Source organism: Bos indicus, chromosome 8 (assembly GCF_029378745.1).
Source record: "Bos indicus isolate NIAB-ARS_2022 breed Sahiwal x Tharparkar chromosome 8, NIAB-ARS_B.indTharparkar_mat_pri_1.0, whole genome shotgun sequence".
NCBI classification, from domain to species: domain Eukaryota; kingdom Metazoa; phylum Chordata; class Mammalia; order Artiodactyla; family Bovidae; genus Bos; species Bos indicus.
Genome location: NC_091767.1, coordinates 82992960 through 83008420, shown reverse-complemented (window position 1 = coordinate 83008420; position 15461 = coordinate 82992960). Strand labels below are relative to the sequence as shown.

The following is a 15461-nucleotide window of genomic DNA, read 5'->3' as shown; positions in this document are numbered from 1 at the left end:
CCTGATCCAGGGTCATAAAGATATAATCCTATTCTTTCATCTAAGAGTTTTATAGTTTTCCTATATTTAGGTCTTTGATATATTTTGAGATAATTTTTTATATATAGAGTGAGGTAGGGGTCCAAAATCATTCTTTTGCCTATGAATGTTGAGTTGTTTCAGCGTTATTTATTGAAAGACTATTTCCCCATTGTATGGTCTTGGTACCCTTGTTAAAAATTAATTTAACATTTCTAATTAATTAGAAAGATTTATTTCTTGATTCTCAATATTAATGCTTTGATTAAATGGTTAACTTTAAACCAGTACTAGATAATACTGAAAATTGTAGCTTTGTAGTAAGTTTTGAAATTGAGCTCACCAACTTTGTTCTTCTTTTTCAAGATTGTTTTGGTTTGTTGGTTTTCTTGCATTTCCACACTGATTTTAGAATTAGTCTGTCCGTTGCTGGATGAAAAGGTGGTTGAAATTTTGATAGGGATTGTGTTGAATCTATAGATTTATTTGAGAAGTATTTCAATTTTAACAACATTAAGTCTCTGATCCATAGCATGGAGTGTCTTTCCATTTAATCTTTCATCCTTTAACAGTATTTGGTAGTTCGTAGTGTATTCCACTTCTTACACTGCATTTGTTAAGTTACTCCTAAGAATTTTGTTCTTTTTGATACTATCATAACTGGAGTTGTTAATTTCCTTTTTGGATTGCTCATTTCCTTTTGGGGTTGCTCATTGCTAGTATATAGAAGTGCAGTTGATTTTTGTATATTCTTTTTGTTTCATGCATACTTATTTCATTTGTTCTAATAATTATATGGTGGATTTTTTAGTATTTTCTAGATATGTATCATCTGAAAATAGAGACAACTTTCTTTTCTTTTTTCCCAAACTATATGCTTTTTTTTTTTTTTTTGGACTAATTGCCCTATCTAGAAATTCAAGTGCAATATGAAATAGATGTAGTGGTGAGAGCAAACATCCTAGTCTCATTCCTGATCTTAGGGGAAGAACATTCAGCTTTTTACTATTAAGTATCCATATCTGCTTTTATTTTATTATTATTGTTTTTTCTTTTGGGCCACAGTATACAGCTTATGGGATATTAATTCCCCAACTAGGGCTCAAACCCATGTCTTTGGCACTGAGAGTGCAGAGCCCTAACCACTGGACCACCAGGGATTTCCCGTGCTGCTTTGAAAAGGCATCTAAAAGTATTTTTTTGAATTTAATTTAAAATAATGACTTTTTAAAATCTTGATTTGAAAAAGGCCATTCAAACCAGTCTCATAAGACATCTTTAAGTGGGGACGTAAAGTTCCTGAAAATTCTTTCTGTACTGTTCGCTGGTTGTCGTGGGAAACCCCTCCACAGGTCTGGTCAGGAGGAGCTGCCCCCTCTCCCTTAAGGTTCTGACTTTCCTTCTTTAGGTCACATCTTCTGAGAGTCACACTGGAAACAGATGGGGGTGGGTTTCTCCAGCCCTGGCAGTGTGGCTGTGCATTGAGCTGTGTCCTGGAATCTCTGGGTTTTGAGTGAAAGCCTCATAAGTATTTTTAAAAGGCAGTGAATATGGCCTTTTACATAAAGTTTTGGGGGTAAATTACCCATAATTTTATCCTCTTGCATACTATTTAAAATATTCACTTTCAGTCTCTTTCTGTACATAGAATGTATCTTATTACAGTTGTAGACTCTATATAGTTTCATTACCTCCTTGATTTATTTAACGTTTGTTTTCTAAGAGTAGTAGAGTTTTATATTATAGGGTTAGTGCATAATGTTCCCTCAAGTGGATTTAACCAGAATTTGTTTGATCATTGCCTTGTCTGATATTTAGATTGTTTCTGATATTTTCCCCAAATACACTACTGCAGCGAACATCTTTGTGCACATGAGTTTTCTCTTTTCTTTGGGTTATTATCTTAGGGTAAGTTTCCTAACAAGAAGTGATTAGATCTGCGGTTAGGACCATTTAATGACTGTCCATACCTAGTCCTAACTTGTTTTGTCAAAGGGTGTATAGGTTCACATTGCATATAATCTTTTAACACAATCTTTGTAGTTTCAACACTTTGTAGTAGTTGGATAGTATGATGTTTTGAATTGCTAATAAGTACAAGTGGCATGAAATTATTAAATTTCCATTTCTTTTTATTATTTTATATGACTTAGTAACATATGTGATAATTAAAGTTGACTCATATTTAATTTAGAAAATTAATGGGCTTAATTGAAAATGTAAAACATTAAAAAAATACTTGGTGTCTGATGTTATTATACTTGATTCTTTTCTGACAGCTTGCCGATGTTCACTGTGCTCAGGAAATTTACCATTCCACTTACTTTACTGCTGGAAACCATCATACTCGGGTGATTTTTGTTTTTCCTCTCTTCCTTTGGTGTCCTCTCCCCACACGCCCACATTATTTTTACCTAGCAAATTCTCAACATCTAGTCATCTTTACAAATAGTTGGTTTGAAGTGCTTGTTGTAATAACTTAAGAGCCAATGGTTTATTCATTTAAAAGCAGACTCCTATGTCCATGATTTCTTAACATGTTATGAGTGTTTTTTTAAAAAAAGTTATAATTTTACAATTAGACAAATAACATGCATGTGTGGTAGAAAATTCTAAAAAAACCAACCACTGCAAAACAGATGTAGATCTGTTTTCTGAGCTGAATGGAATATACACTGCTCCTGGAATGGCAAGGAGAAGTTGTCCACATGTATAGGATGTGTGCTGTACTATAGTAGGTGTACAGGAGATCAGGGAAATTCATTCTGATGCAGTAATTATGATGTAACATCAGAATAAATTAATTCTTATAATGTTGGCTTAAAAATGTCATGTAAAAGATATTCAGGTTGACTCTAAAATGGATTCTTGGTTTTGCTGTGGAGATTACTTAACAATGAAATTAGGATGATGGTCCGGTGTTGTAAGTTTTACTATTGAATTTTATCTTAATCTTTGGATGCTTGATAAAAATACAAACCAACTAGACCTACCAGCAGGAGCTCTTCCACTTTTTTTTTTTAATTGAAGGATAATTGCTTGACAGAATTTTATTTTTTTGCTTTACAAAAAAAATTGCTTTACAAAATTTGCTATTTTCTGTCAAACCTCAACATGAATCAGCCATAGGTATACATATATCCCCTCCCTTTTGAACCTCCCTCCCATCTCCTGCCCCAATGCATTCCTCTAGGTTGATACAGAGCCCCTGTTTGAGTTTCCTGAGCCATACAGCAAATTCCTGTTGGCTATCTGTTTTACATATAGTAATATAAGTCTCCATGTTACTCTTTTCATACATCTCACTCTCACCTCCCCTCTCTCCATGTCCATAAGTCTGTTCTCTATGTCTGTTTCTCCACTGCTGGCCTGTAAATAAATTCTTCAGTACCATTTTTCTAGATTCTGTATATATGCATTAGAATACAATATTTATCTTTCTCTTTCTGACTTACTTCACCTCTTATGCATTGTGTCCCAGCATCTCTCTAGTGAGAACAGAGAAATACATTTGTAATTAGATTAAGACAAATACTTAAGAAATAGAGTAAATTTGGTTTGATTTACTAATCCATTTAATGTGCTTTTAGTGCTCTTTTTACATAAAGCATTGTCCATTAGATTTTATGATAGCTATAAAACTGTTAACAATGTCTATTCTCAGTTTATTTTAAAGTATAATTTATATTTTTCCTCTCCTCCTCCTTTTCTTTATCTATCTACCTATCTCTCCACCCACTATTTATTTATTACAGGAAACAGTATTCCTTGAACATCATCGTCAGTGTCTTTGCCATCATTCTTGGTGCTTTCGTAGCAGCTGGGTAAGACTTTGGACTATTTCTGCTCAATAACTCCTTTGTGTCTTTGACAACAGGCCTGGCCCTGTCCTCGTTTTTCATTTTCCATCTGGTTGCAGTTGAATTGAACAGCTAAGAGACAAATCTGTTGATGTTAGTGGAACCTCCATATATTACTGTGAAAGTCAAACTGAGTTCCAAGTTGGCCAGAACATTTCCGAGAAATATGTATAGAGAGCATTACAAGATATTAATACAGCTTTTTTTCATAAAAGGAATGAACTGTGTACTTTTATTACTGAATGTTTGTCTTCAATATAAAAATTTTACCAAGAGTTTTGAGAAGTTCTTAGGCTAAGAATATAACAGATTTATAAAGTCCTTATATGCTGATTTGTTTTATCATCCAGTAATGCCTTAGCGGTCAATATTTCCAAGGGTGGAATACTCTCATTAAATGTATTTGTATGTTTGGGACATGAGCCAATACCAGTGTATGACTGCTATCTTGTTCATTAATAAGCCTGACCAGGAATAAGGACTTCAAGTTTGCATCTGAAAGCAGGCACTCAGACTCCTTTTATAGCACAGTGTTTAAAGTATGTGTGCAGTTACTTTTCTTGGGTTGGAAACTTAACCCTGCTGTCTGTTAGCTCTTTCTTAGCCTCTCTGTGCCTGTTTCCTCATTTATGATACATTTAGCCATTTGTATCTGAGGCTTTTGCATCTGTGGATTTAACTAGGTATGGATCAAAAATATATTTTTTTAATTCTAGAAAATCCCCAAAAGCAAAACTTGAATTTGCTGTGCACTGGTAACTGTTGACATGGTATTTACATTGTATTAAGTATTACAAGTAATCTAGAGATGATTTAAAGTATATGGGATGGTGTACATAGATTAGGGCTTCCCTGGTGGCTCAAATCGTAAAAGAATTCACCTGCAATGCAGGGGACCTAGGTTTGATCCCTGGGTCAGGAAGATCCCCTGGAGAAAGGAGTGGCTACCCACTCTAGTATTCTTGCTTGGAGAATTCCATGGACAGAGGAGACTGGTGGGCTACAGTCCATGGGGTCCCAGAGTCAGACACGACTGAGTGACTAACAACAACAACAACAACAACAACAAAAACAGCATAGGTTACATACAAACTTTGCACATCGATTTATATAAGGGACCTGAGCATGCACAGATTTGGGTATCTGCATGTGGAGGGGTTAGAGGTGTGGGGTCCTGGAACCAATCCCCTGTGGATATGGAGGTACAACCGTAATAGAAGAGAAAAACCTACATGAAGTGAAGGGGAGAAAGAAAAGGTTGGAGAAATTTCAGTTAAACTAGTTTCATTAACTCATTTAGAAACAAGAGTTCTGGATCATCAGTTGCAAATTAATGGTATAGGCTACAGAGCCAGGATGTCTGGAACCTTATTCTAGTCTCCTCACTTACCAGCTGTGTAACTAAGAACAAGCTACTCAGCCTCCCTGTGTCTCAGTTATTTTGACTGTTAAGTGAAGATTAGAATAGCATCCACCTAATACGGTCACTTGTGAGAATTAAATGAGATAATAGTGAGCCAGGATTCACTATAATTTATGGCTGAGTCCAACAGAAACATGTTGCAGCATTTACTGTATGCCAAGCATCATTCTATGTGCTAAAGAATCTAGCAGTTAATAAAACAGATTAGAATTCTTGCCTTCATGGAGTTTCCATTCTAGTAGATGGTGACAGATATTAGCAATAATAATGATGTTTATTATTGTTATATTGCAAATAGAAGGGGAAAAAAGTGGAAACAGTGACATATTTTCTTTTCTTGGGCTCCAAAATCACTGTGGATTGTTACTGCAGCAATGAAATTGAAAGATGCTTGCTCCTTGGAAGAAAAGCTATGACAAACCTAATAGCTTATGAAAAAGCAGAGACATCACTTTGCCAACAAAGGTCCATATAGTCAAAGCTGACTTTTCCAGTAGTCATGTACCATGTGAGAGTTGGACCATAAAGAAAGCTGAGTGCCAAAAAACTGATGCTTTTGAACTGTGGTGCTGGGGAACACTCTTAAGAGTCCCTTAGACTGCATGGACATCAAACCAGTCAATCCTAAAGGAAATCAACCCTGAATATTCATTGAAAAGACTAATGCTGAAGCTGAAGCTCCAATACTTTGGGCACATGATGCAAAGAGATGACGCATTGGAAAATACCCTGATGTTGTTGAAGGTAAAAGGAGAAAGGGATGGCAGAGGATGAGATAGTTAGATAGCATCACCAACTCAATGGACATGAATTTGAACAAATGCTGGGAGACAGTGAAGGACAAGGAAGCCTTGTGTGCTACAGTCCATGCAGTTGCAAAGAGTCAGACATGACTTAGAAACTGAACAACAAATTATTGTTATAAATGTGTTTAGTCCCTTACCTAGGCCAGGGTTTATTATTTGAATTTTTATCTATAATTTCCTCTTCTCCAATTCTAGCTATGTCTGAGCTGGCCTGTTTGGTTTCAGTGCTGGTCCAGACATTAAGCATCCACAATTAGAGCCTAAGTTTTGGTCATGAAGACTTTTGTTCAAACAGAATAAGATACATAGAGTAGCTAAAAATGGGATTTGTTCTATTGAAAGTGCCTTCCTCCTACAGCGCTCTGAGGTCTCCACTGGGCCTCCTCTCTTTTCTAGGTTTCTTGGAGCTCAGTTTGAAAACCACTGACTTAGAGTCATTGAAGACTTTAAAAAAAATTAGTTTATAAAAATGTAAGTCTTTGATGAGGAATGGCAGTTCAGGTACTGTGTGTGTGAAGGCACATTTCCAGAAGCAGTTAGTAGGAATTCAGCTCATATTTAACATATGTGATAACTCTAATGAGCTGAAAGGGTAAATAGTGCTTCCTGAAACATCTGACTTCTACCCAAGAGCCAGCTTGGAGTAGTAATTCTCGACTTTTTCTTTCCTCAGCACCCACAGAATGGATAACCTCCTTATGGGTAATGGGTGCAGTCTTAGCTGCAGGCCAGCTGTAACCCCACCTTTCTGTGCTGTCACTCAAATTAATTCATCAAATGCAAGTATAGATGAGCCAGTTTGGGCTGCTATAACAAATAGACCCCACATCTTGGTTGTTTAACATACCAAATATATTTCCGCCCAATTCCACGTACATACCAACATCAGTTAATGCTGTGGGGGTGCTCTGCCCATTATAGCTACTCAGGGACCCAGGCTGATGGAACCTCTGCCTCAAAGGGGGTTTCCTTTCTCATCAAGAAAGGAAGAAGACATGTGGGGAATTGTACACTGGCTCTCCAAAGTTTTCCCCAGAAGTGACATGTGTTACCAAAGCAAGTTACATGGCCAATAACAGTTGAAATAGAATGTCTGTGAACAGCCCTAAATGACAAGGGTTAACCATGAATCCGCCCCCATCTATAACACAAGTAAATTCTTCTCAAACTTCTGTGCTTTCACTACTGGCCTAAACAGATGATGTTGGGAATTCTTGGTCCCCCTCAAGTAGGATATGTGAAAACTCCAAGAATTCCCCTAAGGCTCTTTGAGGAAGTAAGTAAAATACTTCCTTTCCATTCCTCTGGAATCTTCAGGTTTTTGCCCATTCAACTCTTGGCCATCCTAAGGATGGCAGATTCTTTTTTTTTTTTTTTGGTTATACAAAATCCTTATTTTATTTGCATTGTTTTACATTTTCCAGATAATTCAGTTTAGACTCTCAGGAGCTTCCATAGAATCTTGTAACATATGCCAGTCCTCTGTAATAAGCCCATCTTCTGTGCAGGTTCTTCTTTACACTGAGCTGAATGGGGTAGGCACAATTTGGAAAACTCTCCTTTGAGAGATTCTATTTTTGTGACTGAACCACAGAATTCTGATTTACAATGATTTAAAATTATAATGTCACAAATATATTTGTAGGTAAGTAATACCAGTGGAAGCTTCAGGCAAAGTCTGGTTTAATCTGCATTCCAATCTTGATGCAGTTTTTGCATATTTCCCTCTTTTGTGGTAGAAATAATCTTATTTTGATACTGAAGGGGACGAGGATATGCCACCCCAAAATGTGCCACTTTGACATAAATGGTATTTTGAGTTGAAGGAATTGAGAATCAACAAGTGTGGGAAGAGTTCTCTGCCCTCCCCTTTTCTGCATAAAAGTAGACCATAAATTTCCCTTTGTGAAGGTGTCCCTGGTCCGTAGTCAGAATAGGAAAGCAGTTCTTATCACCAGACACAGAGAGTCAGCATCAAGATGAGTCAGCATAAGCAAACCTTATTAAAATAACCCTTATCTTCCATAAGTTTCCTCCATATATTTCCCAGTGCCTTTTCCACAATTTATTTATTCCTTGAAGCCCACACCCTCTGCTCTATTTATGTGGTATATAAGCTCCATAGTCTAACCACCTCTTTGAGTTTCATTTTTTTTCTGTAAACTCCTGTGCATGTAAAATATTTAATACGATTTGTATTTTTTTCTCCTGTTACTCTATTGTCAGTTAAATTTGCAGGCCCCCAGATACTGACCCAAAGGTGGTAGAGGAATCCTCCTTGACAATATATAATTCATGTTATTCATACTTATGAATTATGACATGGGTGTGGTGCTGTTTGCAAGGTCAAGTGCAGGTGATGAATCATATCTGGGCTTAGCTGTTGTTTACTCTCCTCCCTTTGCCATATTCCCCTCAAACATGTTTATAGTAGTGTTGTTTATTTAAAATGGAAATTGAAGAGAATTCAAAGAATGGGAAGAGAGAGGCCTTAGAGGAGTTGCAGAGAAGGACATGGACCCTGCCTTGCCTTTTTGATGGATAGTGAGGGTACTGGTGGTGAAGTGACGTTAGGGGACCAGATGGAAGTGTCAGTTCCTCCTTTTACCTCTTTGGCCTGTCACTGCCCAGCTGTCCCCAGAGGGCTGTACTCTGGGGATGGCCCTGTGTACCACAATAAGAAAAGCCACAGGTGGGTTGAACAAATCATTCCCCTTAGAAAAACAAGGCTCATGCTGATTTATTAGCAAAAGAAGGGCTTCCTAGTCAAAGGAAGATGGTTAATGTCCGTCTGGTTTTAAGCTGTTATGATTAAGATGAAGCTTCCTGGTGGCCTGATTTTGTTCTTGTCTGGAGGCAGGGGAGAAGAATTAGCTATTCACCGCCACACAGGGGGAAAGTATGCCAGAGAAAAGGCAGTTTTGCTAGCACTACAAATGGATTTGATCAGGGAAAGAGAAAACAGAAGGCCTCTGAGGCCAAGCTGTGAGTTTTTCTTTTTTTTGAGTTTCTGATAATCATATTCCTTTGTATTCTCCCTCCCAGTTCTGACCTTGCTTTTAACTTGGAAGGGTATATTTTTGTATTCCTGAATGATATCTTCACGGCAGCGAATGGCGTTTACACCAAACAGAAAATGGACCCAAAGGTACCAGACTTTCGCTTCTTTGGCTTTTAGGCTTTGTCATCTGACCCCTGAAATAACATGAAAAAAATAAACTTGTAAAGCGGGCATGTAATTTAATTTACATGTTATGATCTACAGATTACTAATTTCTTTTAAATTATACTGTGCATAGGTTCTTGTTATTCCTTGTCATGCAAAATTTGGGGTGAAAATTAGGTAGGAAAGGAAAAATAGGCACTATTTTGGGTGCAAAGAAAGAATGCTACATAGAAAGGGGATCATTTTGAAAGGCAAAGTAAAACTAGATGTTTTTTACCATCACCATCAGTGATCAAGTAAAGTCGGGAGTATTCTGAAAGCAGCTCTAATTTGAGAGTCTGGAGATGTGGGTTACAGATGCAAGTATTGCTGAACAAAGTGAAAGTGAAGGTCACTCAGTAGTGTCTGACTCTTTATGACCCTATGCACTATAGTCCACCGGGCTCTTCTGCTCATGGAATTCTCCAGGCAAGAATACTGGAGTGGGCTGCCATTCCCTTCTCCAGGGGATCTTCCTGAGCCAGGAATCGAACCCATGTCTCCTGCATTCTTTGTCATCTGAGCCACCAGGCTGACAGGTTAATGTGACTTCACTTCTCCAAACCTCAGTTTCCTCCTCTGTGGAGTTAGATGACTGGAATGGATAAATGGTAAGGCCCTTTCATGAGGGGCGGGTGGGCAGATGGGCTTTCCTCCCATGTGGCTGCCCCTGGGTTGGAGCTCCAAGCCCTTACCCCCACCCCAGCTGTGCAGGAAGCTCTGGAGGATGGGCCAGGCATACATTCCTTTGTTCCCAGTTCTTAGTGTTGAGTGAGGATGTTTGCTTTGATGGACAGGCTTATTCCTATGAGCTGTTTTTTATCTGCACTGTATTTTTCTGTATTATCATTTATTTTTTAATGGCAGTTTTACATAACTGGGTTTGTTGCCTTTTGAGAATCACAATATGTCACCCTGTATGGAAAGTGGTGGATGTAGTCTCTTTAATGAAAATTAAATTTATGCAAGATTGGAAACAAGATACCTGGTGTTTTTACCCTGCTGTTCCTTAATAGAAGGAGCAGATGTTTTTAAGAAGTTTTGTTTATATTAGCATTTTTAATGCTATTGACTTTGTTCCAGACTTCCTATTTTGAATAGCATGCTTTAAAAAAAGAAAAGGAACAATTAGCATGGAGAATCCCAGGGATGGGGGAGCCTGGTGGGCTGCTGTCTCTGGGGTCACACAGAGCTGGACACGACTGAAGCGACTTAGCAGCAGCAGCATGTTAAAGATTGGTGGAACCTCGGAGTCCATCCAGCTCCATCCATTTTATATCTCATTTTTTGGGTAAAACAAATTTTTTTTAAAAATCACAGTATACTTGAAGCATTTTATTTTATGTCAGAAATTTGCTGAAAATATTCAAATACAGAACCGGTCAGAATGTGTATTCTAACTCTGCATAAGTACATGAGGGGAATAAATGGCTCCAAGAAATCTGACACTTTATATTTCTAAAACTGAGTGGAGTTTCTTGGCTTTTGCAGGAGTTAGGGAAATATGGAGTGCTTTTCTACAATGCCTGCTTCATGATTATCCCAACTCTTATCATTAGTGTCTCCACTGGAGACCTTCGACAGGTAAGCTGATGACAGTCATTCATTCTACTTAGCAGTCTTCACAATTTTAATATTTAGCCTGCAGTACTCATTAAAATAAAAAGTGTATAAAGGAAAAAAGTGTCTAAAGGTACCTAGGATTTCCAAAAGCAAGATGTTTGATATCCTCAGTAATACCTTTAGCACTTTCCTTTCTTTGCATTTGTCTTTAAACCCCTGGGAAGTAGCAGGAAGTAGTCAAAAAAACTCTGGCCTTGACGCTTTTAGCAAGACAACAATAACGAAAATCTGGAGTTTGAGTCTCCCTTTCCCCTTAGTTGGTGTGAGGACCCTGGGAAAGTTAATTAACATTGAAGGGGATTTTGATAGTTTAAAAAATGGATTTACTTATTTATTACCTTTATTATGGACATTTGGAAACATACGCACAAAGTAAAGAATGATTTGATGAGCTCGCATGTATCTATCACACAACTTCAGCGTATTTTGGCATTTCACCATTCTTATTTCATCTGTCGTCATCTGCTTTCACTCCCCCTTCTTCCCCTGGAGTATTTTAAAGCTAATCCCAGACGTCATGACATCTGCCTCTAAATATTCCAGGATCTGGAATTTTGAGAAGATCTTGTTCTTTTGGTATTTGCCCTGTTCACTTATCTGCTGCATACCTGTCAGAGACAGGTAAATTAGCAGAAGGATATGAGGTTCAGCTGGGGCATGGGAGTATCTCTTAGGAAGGGTGAATGTTCACCCCATAACATCCACAATGGCCACCTGGAAATGTGCTGACTCAGAAAGTTGCCAGACACACCACTTGAAGTTCATGTAAGAAACGAGGTGTGCTGGGCAAAACCCTTGTCCAGCGTGGCCTCTGGCCTCTCCCACAGATGCCCACCTCACCCCCCGCACCAGTAGCCAGGATTAACCCTCATTAATCCTGTTGTTGCTAGGCTGGGGTGGTGTTTACAGCCCCCTACACCTGCCACCACAGCAGACGTTTGCCTACCATACGACAGTATTTCTGCATTTAACAGCATGGTTGTGGTGCACACTGGTTGAGCCTCAGTGCCCCTTGTGCCCGCTGGGGGTTTGAATGACTTCAGAAGGCTGCAGACTCCTGGGGACTCCTGGGGTGAATATCAGGGCTTCTTGTTCCTTCTCAGAGCTATACTTTCTCCCTTTTCTGATTTCTTTCTCAGAACAGGGGAATAGTGGACTGGCTTAGTAGCAATGTCCCCAGGGGTAAACATCCATTTCCATGTGTTTATATTGAAGACTTCCAAGAAACAGCAGTTTTAATATAGGAGTCTCAGTTTGTGAACCTGGGCCTCATTGTTAATTCAGAATATTGGAAGTTAAAGCAAGCACCCCAAGCGTCTTTATTAATAATGAACAAGGGCAGAATATCTAAAAACACAGTACTTATTTTTTAGTTACCTTCAATTAAACCAATTTAGTGCCAGCAGCCTTACATAAACAAGATGAAATTATGAGCCCTCAATGAGGTAGTCCTATTGGCTTGCCTCATTTCATTATTATAAAAAGGAGTTTTTCTTTTGAGTCTCTGGAATTTATCTCTTCTGAGATTCTGATGCTTTATAGATTTTCAGATATATATTTATTTCTAAAGTATAAATCTAGGAACTCTTAGAACACTTGATTGAAACTAAAAGTTTGTTTCACCATAGAAACAATGTTATGAATGGCATAGTGACCAGAAACTGAATTTTAGGTACCTTTTGAAAATAGACTACATGTATTATGTTAATAATTTATAACAGTATTTCAATAGGAATATGTATTTCTACATTCAAGTTATTGACTTACAAACTTATAGCATGGTGCTTTCAGAAGTTGCCACCTGCTGTAATTATTATTATGCAGAATTATTATACTTTCTCATGTAATAATAAAAATAGTTAATAATTATCGAGGAATCATTCTATCAGACATTGTTTGAAACAGTGTACATGACCTATCTCATTACATTGCCACAATAGCCTGAGGAGAAGGTATTATTAATTATTCCCGTTTTATATACAAGGAATCTAGGGCACAATATTCAAATAACTTTCCAAGGAAAGTAGGTGATGGATCCAAGAGGCTGTCTTGCTCTAGAAACACACCCTCTGCTGTAATCTCAGTTTTTAAATTTGTATATTGAAAGTGTTTGTTTCTTTCCTTCATATATGAAAAAGCATGACCTATCACTATAGCTTAGAAAGTATAAGAGACCTTAGATTTTCTTCAGCTTACTCAATTCTAGTGTTCTGGGAGAATATTGTATTCCTATTCTGACTTTCAGCTTACTCAATTCTAGTGTTCTAGGAGAATATTGTATTCCTATTCTGACTTTCAGCTTACTCAATTCTAGTGTTCTGGGAGAATATTGTATTCTTATTCTGACTTTCAGCTTACTCAATTCTAGTGTTCTAGGAGAATATTGTATTTCTATTCTGACTTTCCATGCTGGAGTATCTCAGTATTTACCCTATCTAGCCTCTTCCATTTGATCAGTCTCTTAAGATTTCAAACAGAAGTTCCTATAGTTACCTTAGAGCCCAAGCAATAATAACTATTCTCTGAAATTCCAGATGCTGCTAAGTCACTTTAGTTGTGTCCGACTCTGTGCGACTCCATAGACGGTAGCCCACCAGGCTCCCCTGTCCCTGGGATTCTCCAGGCAAGAACACTGGAGTGGGTTGCCATTTCCTTCTCCAATACATGAAAGTGAAAAGTGAAAAGTGAAAGTGAAGTCGCTCAGTCGTGTCCAACTGCTAGCGACCCCATGGACTGCAGCCTACCAAGCTCCTCTGTCCATGGGATTTGCCAGGCAAGAGTACTGGAGTGGGGTGCCATTGCCTTCTCTGAGGCCTCTATAAGATGACAAAAATACAAAAATCATTAAGTTAAAAATTTGACTAACTTAAACGTGTTATATGGTAAAAGATGCCAAAAGAGATGAGATACTGTAATCAATAATTTTAAAAAACTCTGTAGGAAAAATAGTAAGATTCTCATTTCTTTCACTTCATTGTTCTGCCCTGTGTTCACTGAATCATCATGAATTTCTTCCAGCTGGTCACTTTTAACCATGGCTGAATCCATTTTAGACTGTGAACAAAATATAAGAAGAGCTTATATAATTAGGTGTGTTAGTCTGCCATATAAAATTGTGTTTTATTACCAAGTTTGGTTTGATTGTATTGAAAGTTGATTGATGAATTTGAGTGAAAGGTTAACTTCTCTTATTAATGGAAGGAGTACTTTGATGAGTCATTTTTTCCCAGCTGACCGAAGGGTCAGAGATTCTGTTGAGACTCACGTGTGTGACTCACTGTACTCCTGGACCTTGGACTTCCACAGTCTGCAGATCTGGTAATAGCACCCTGATTCTGTTTGTGATTAACAAAGTCAGTAATGCCAGCTCCTCTTGTTAACAAATTAAGCTCCTGGAAAATAATGTGTAAACTTTCTTTAGTTAATCAAATCACTGCAATAAGTTCAAAGTACAGTTAATGTATTGCAGTTGATGAATAGAAATAAATAATAGGACTTTTTTCTGATTTAAAAAAATAATGAAAAATGAAAAAGATTCACACTCCAACGTACTTTCACAGAAATAGTAAGTTTAAAGCAGGAAGTGCTTTATTGTTACTCACTTAAAATTATTTTCTGTTTTCAAATAAGTATCATTCTATGTGATTTTTTAAAATGCCACCAACACAGCTCATCATTATTAAAGGAACAGAATAAAATTAAAATCTATCAAAATTGAAGTTGGCAATGAATCCAAATATTTTTAATGAAAATTACCACATAGCACTCAATTGCTTATGTGGTATCAACAACATACAGTTTTTATTTATTGTTTTTATAAATACTCCCAGTTCTTTGAGTAGATAAATGTTTCCTATCTTTGGTTTGAAGTTTGGGCCATGTGGCTTTCTCTTATTCCCAATTTTATTTAAATTTTCAGACACAGAATGTTTTCCAGAAGTTTCTGTTTTGTTTTGATTTTTGACAATCTTGGCATAAAATGTCCTGGATGTTTTCTGACCCTTTGATTGGCTTGGGGCTTGCCTGCAAGACAGATTTATATTGACTATGTTTTTTGTTTCAAAAGTAAGTGTTAAAAAGAAAAGTTTTATTATGAAAACGTGCAAACCTATTCAGAAGGAAAGAGAATAGTATGCAGGTCCCATGTACCCATCAACCAGGTTTGGTGGTTATCAACATTTAATGTGTATTTTTTTCATAAGAAAGGTGGGCAAAGTATTACTGATGAAACAGGTACAGTAAAGTGTGACAAGGTTGTACTAGTCAGAGAAGAGAATTCCACTTTAATTGGTTTAAAAATTTGAATTATAAACTTAAGGAGGATTTAGTGTTAAATCTATAAAGTTACTAAAACTTGGCTAACAAAGTGTTGTTAAATGGAAAGTGAGTAGAAGTCATTTAATCATGTTATTAAGCACATTCTTACATAGAGTCTTGAGTCACTGTGAAATCATTTTTGGATTCAGGCAAGGGAAAAATCATGAATAAAATACTCCTTTTTATTGTTACCTATCTTTTCAAAAGGG

The 15461-nt window shown here is 37.3% G+C and overlaps 1 protein-coding gene across 7 annotated transcripts in view; it reads left to right on the top strand.

The window, feature by feature from the left end:
* SLC35D2 (solute carrier family 35 member D2) overlaps positions 1-15461 on the top strand; it is a 58185-nt gene that overhangs the window by 26372 nt on the left and 16352 nt on the right. For 4 of the 7 annotated variants that reach the window (XM_070795090.1, XM_070795093.1, XM_070795092.1 and 1 more), the window contains exons 5-9: positions 2298-2369; positions 3774-3842; positions 9153-9255; positions 10804-10896; positions 14166-14253. In XM_070795090.1, the coding sequence (XP_070651191.1) occupies positions 2298-2369; positions 3774-3842; positions 9153-9255; positions 10804-10896; positions 14166-14253 (425 nt within the window). The remainder of the gene's footprint in view (positions 1-2297; positions 2370-3773; positions 3843-9152; positions 9256-10803; positions 10897-14165; positions 14254-15461) is intronic. The other 3 variants (XM_070795091.1, XM_019966539.2, XM_070795095.1) reach the window with 2 other exon arrangements.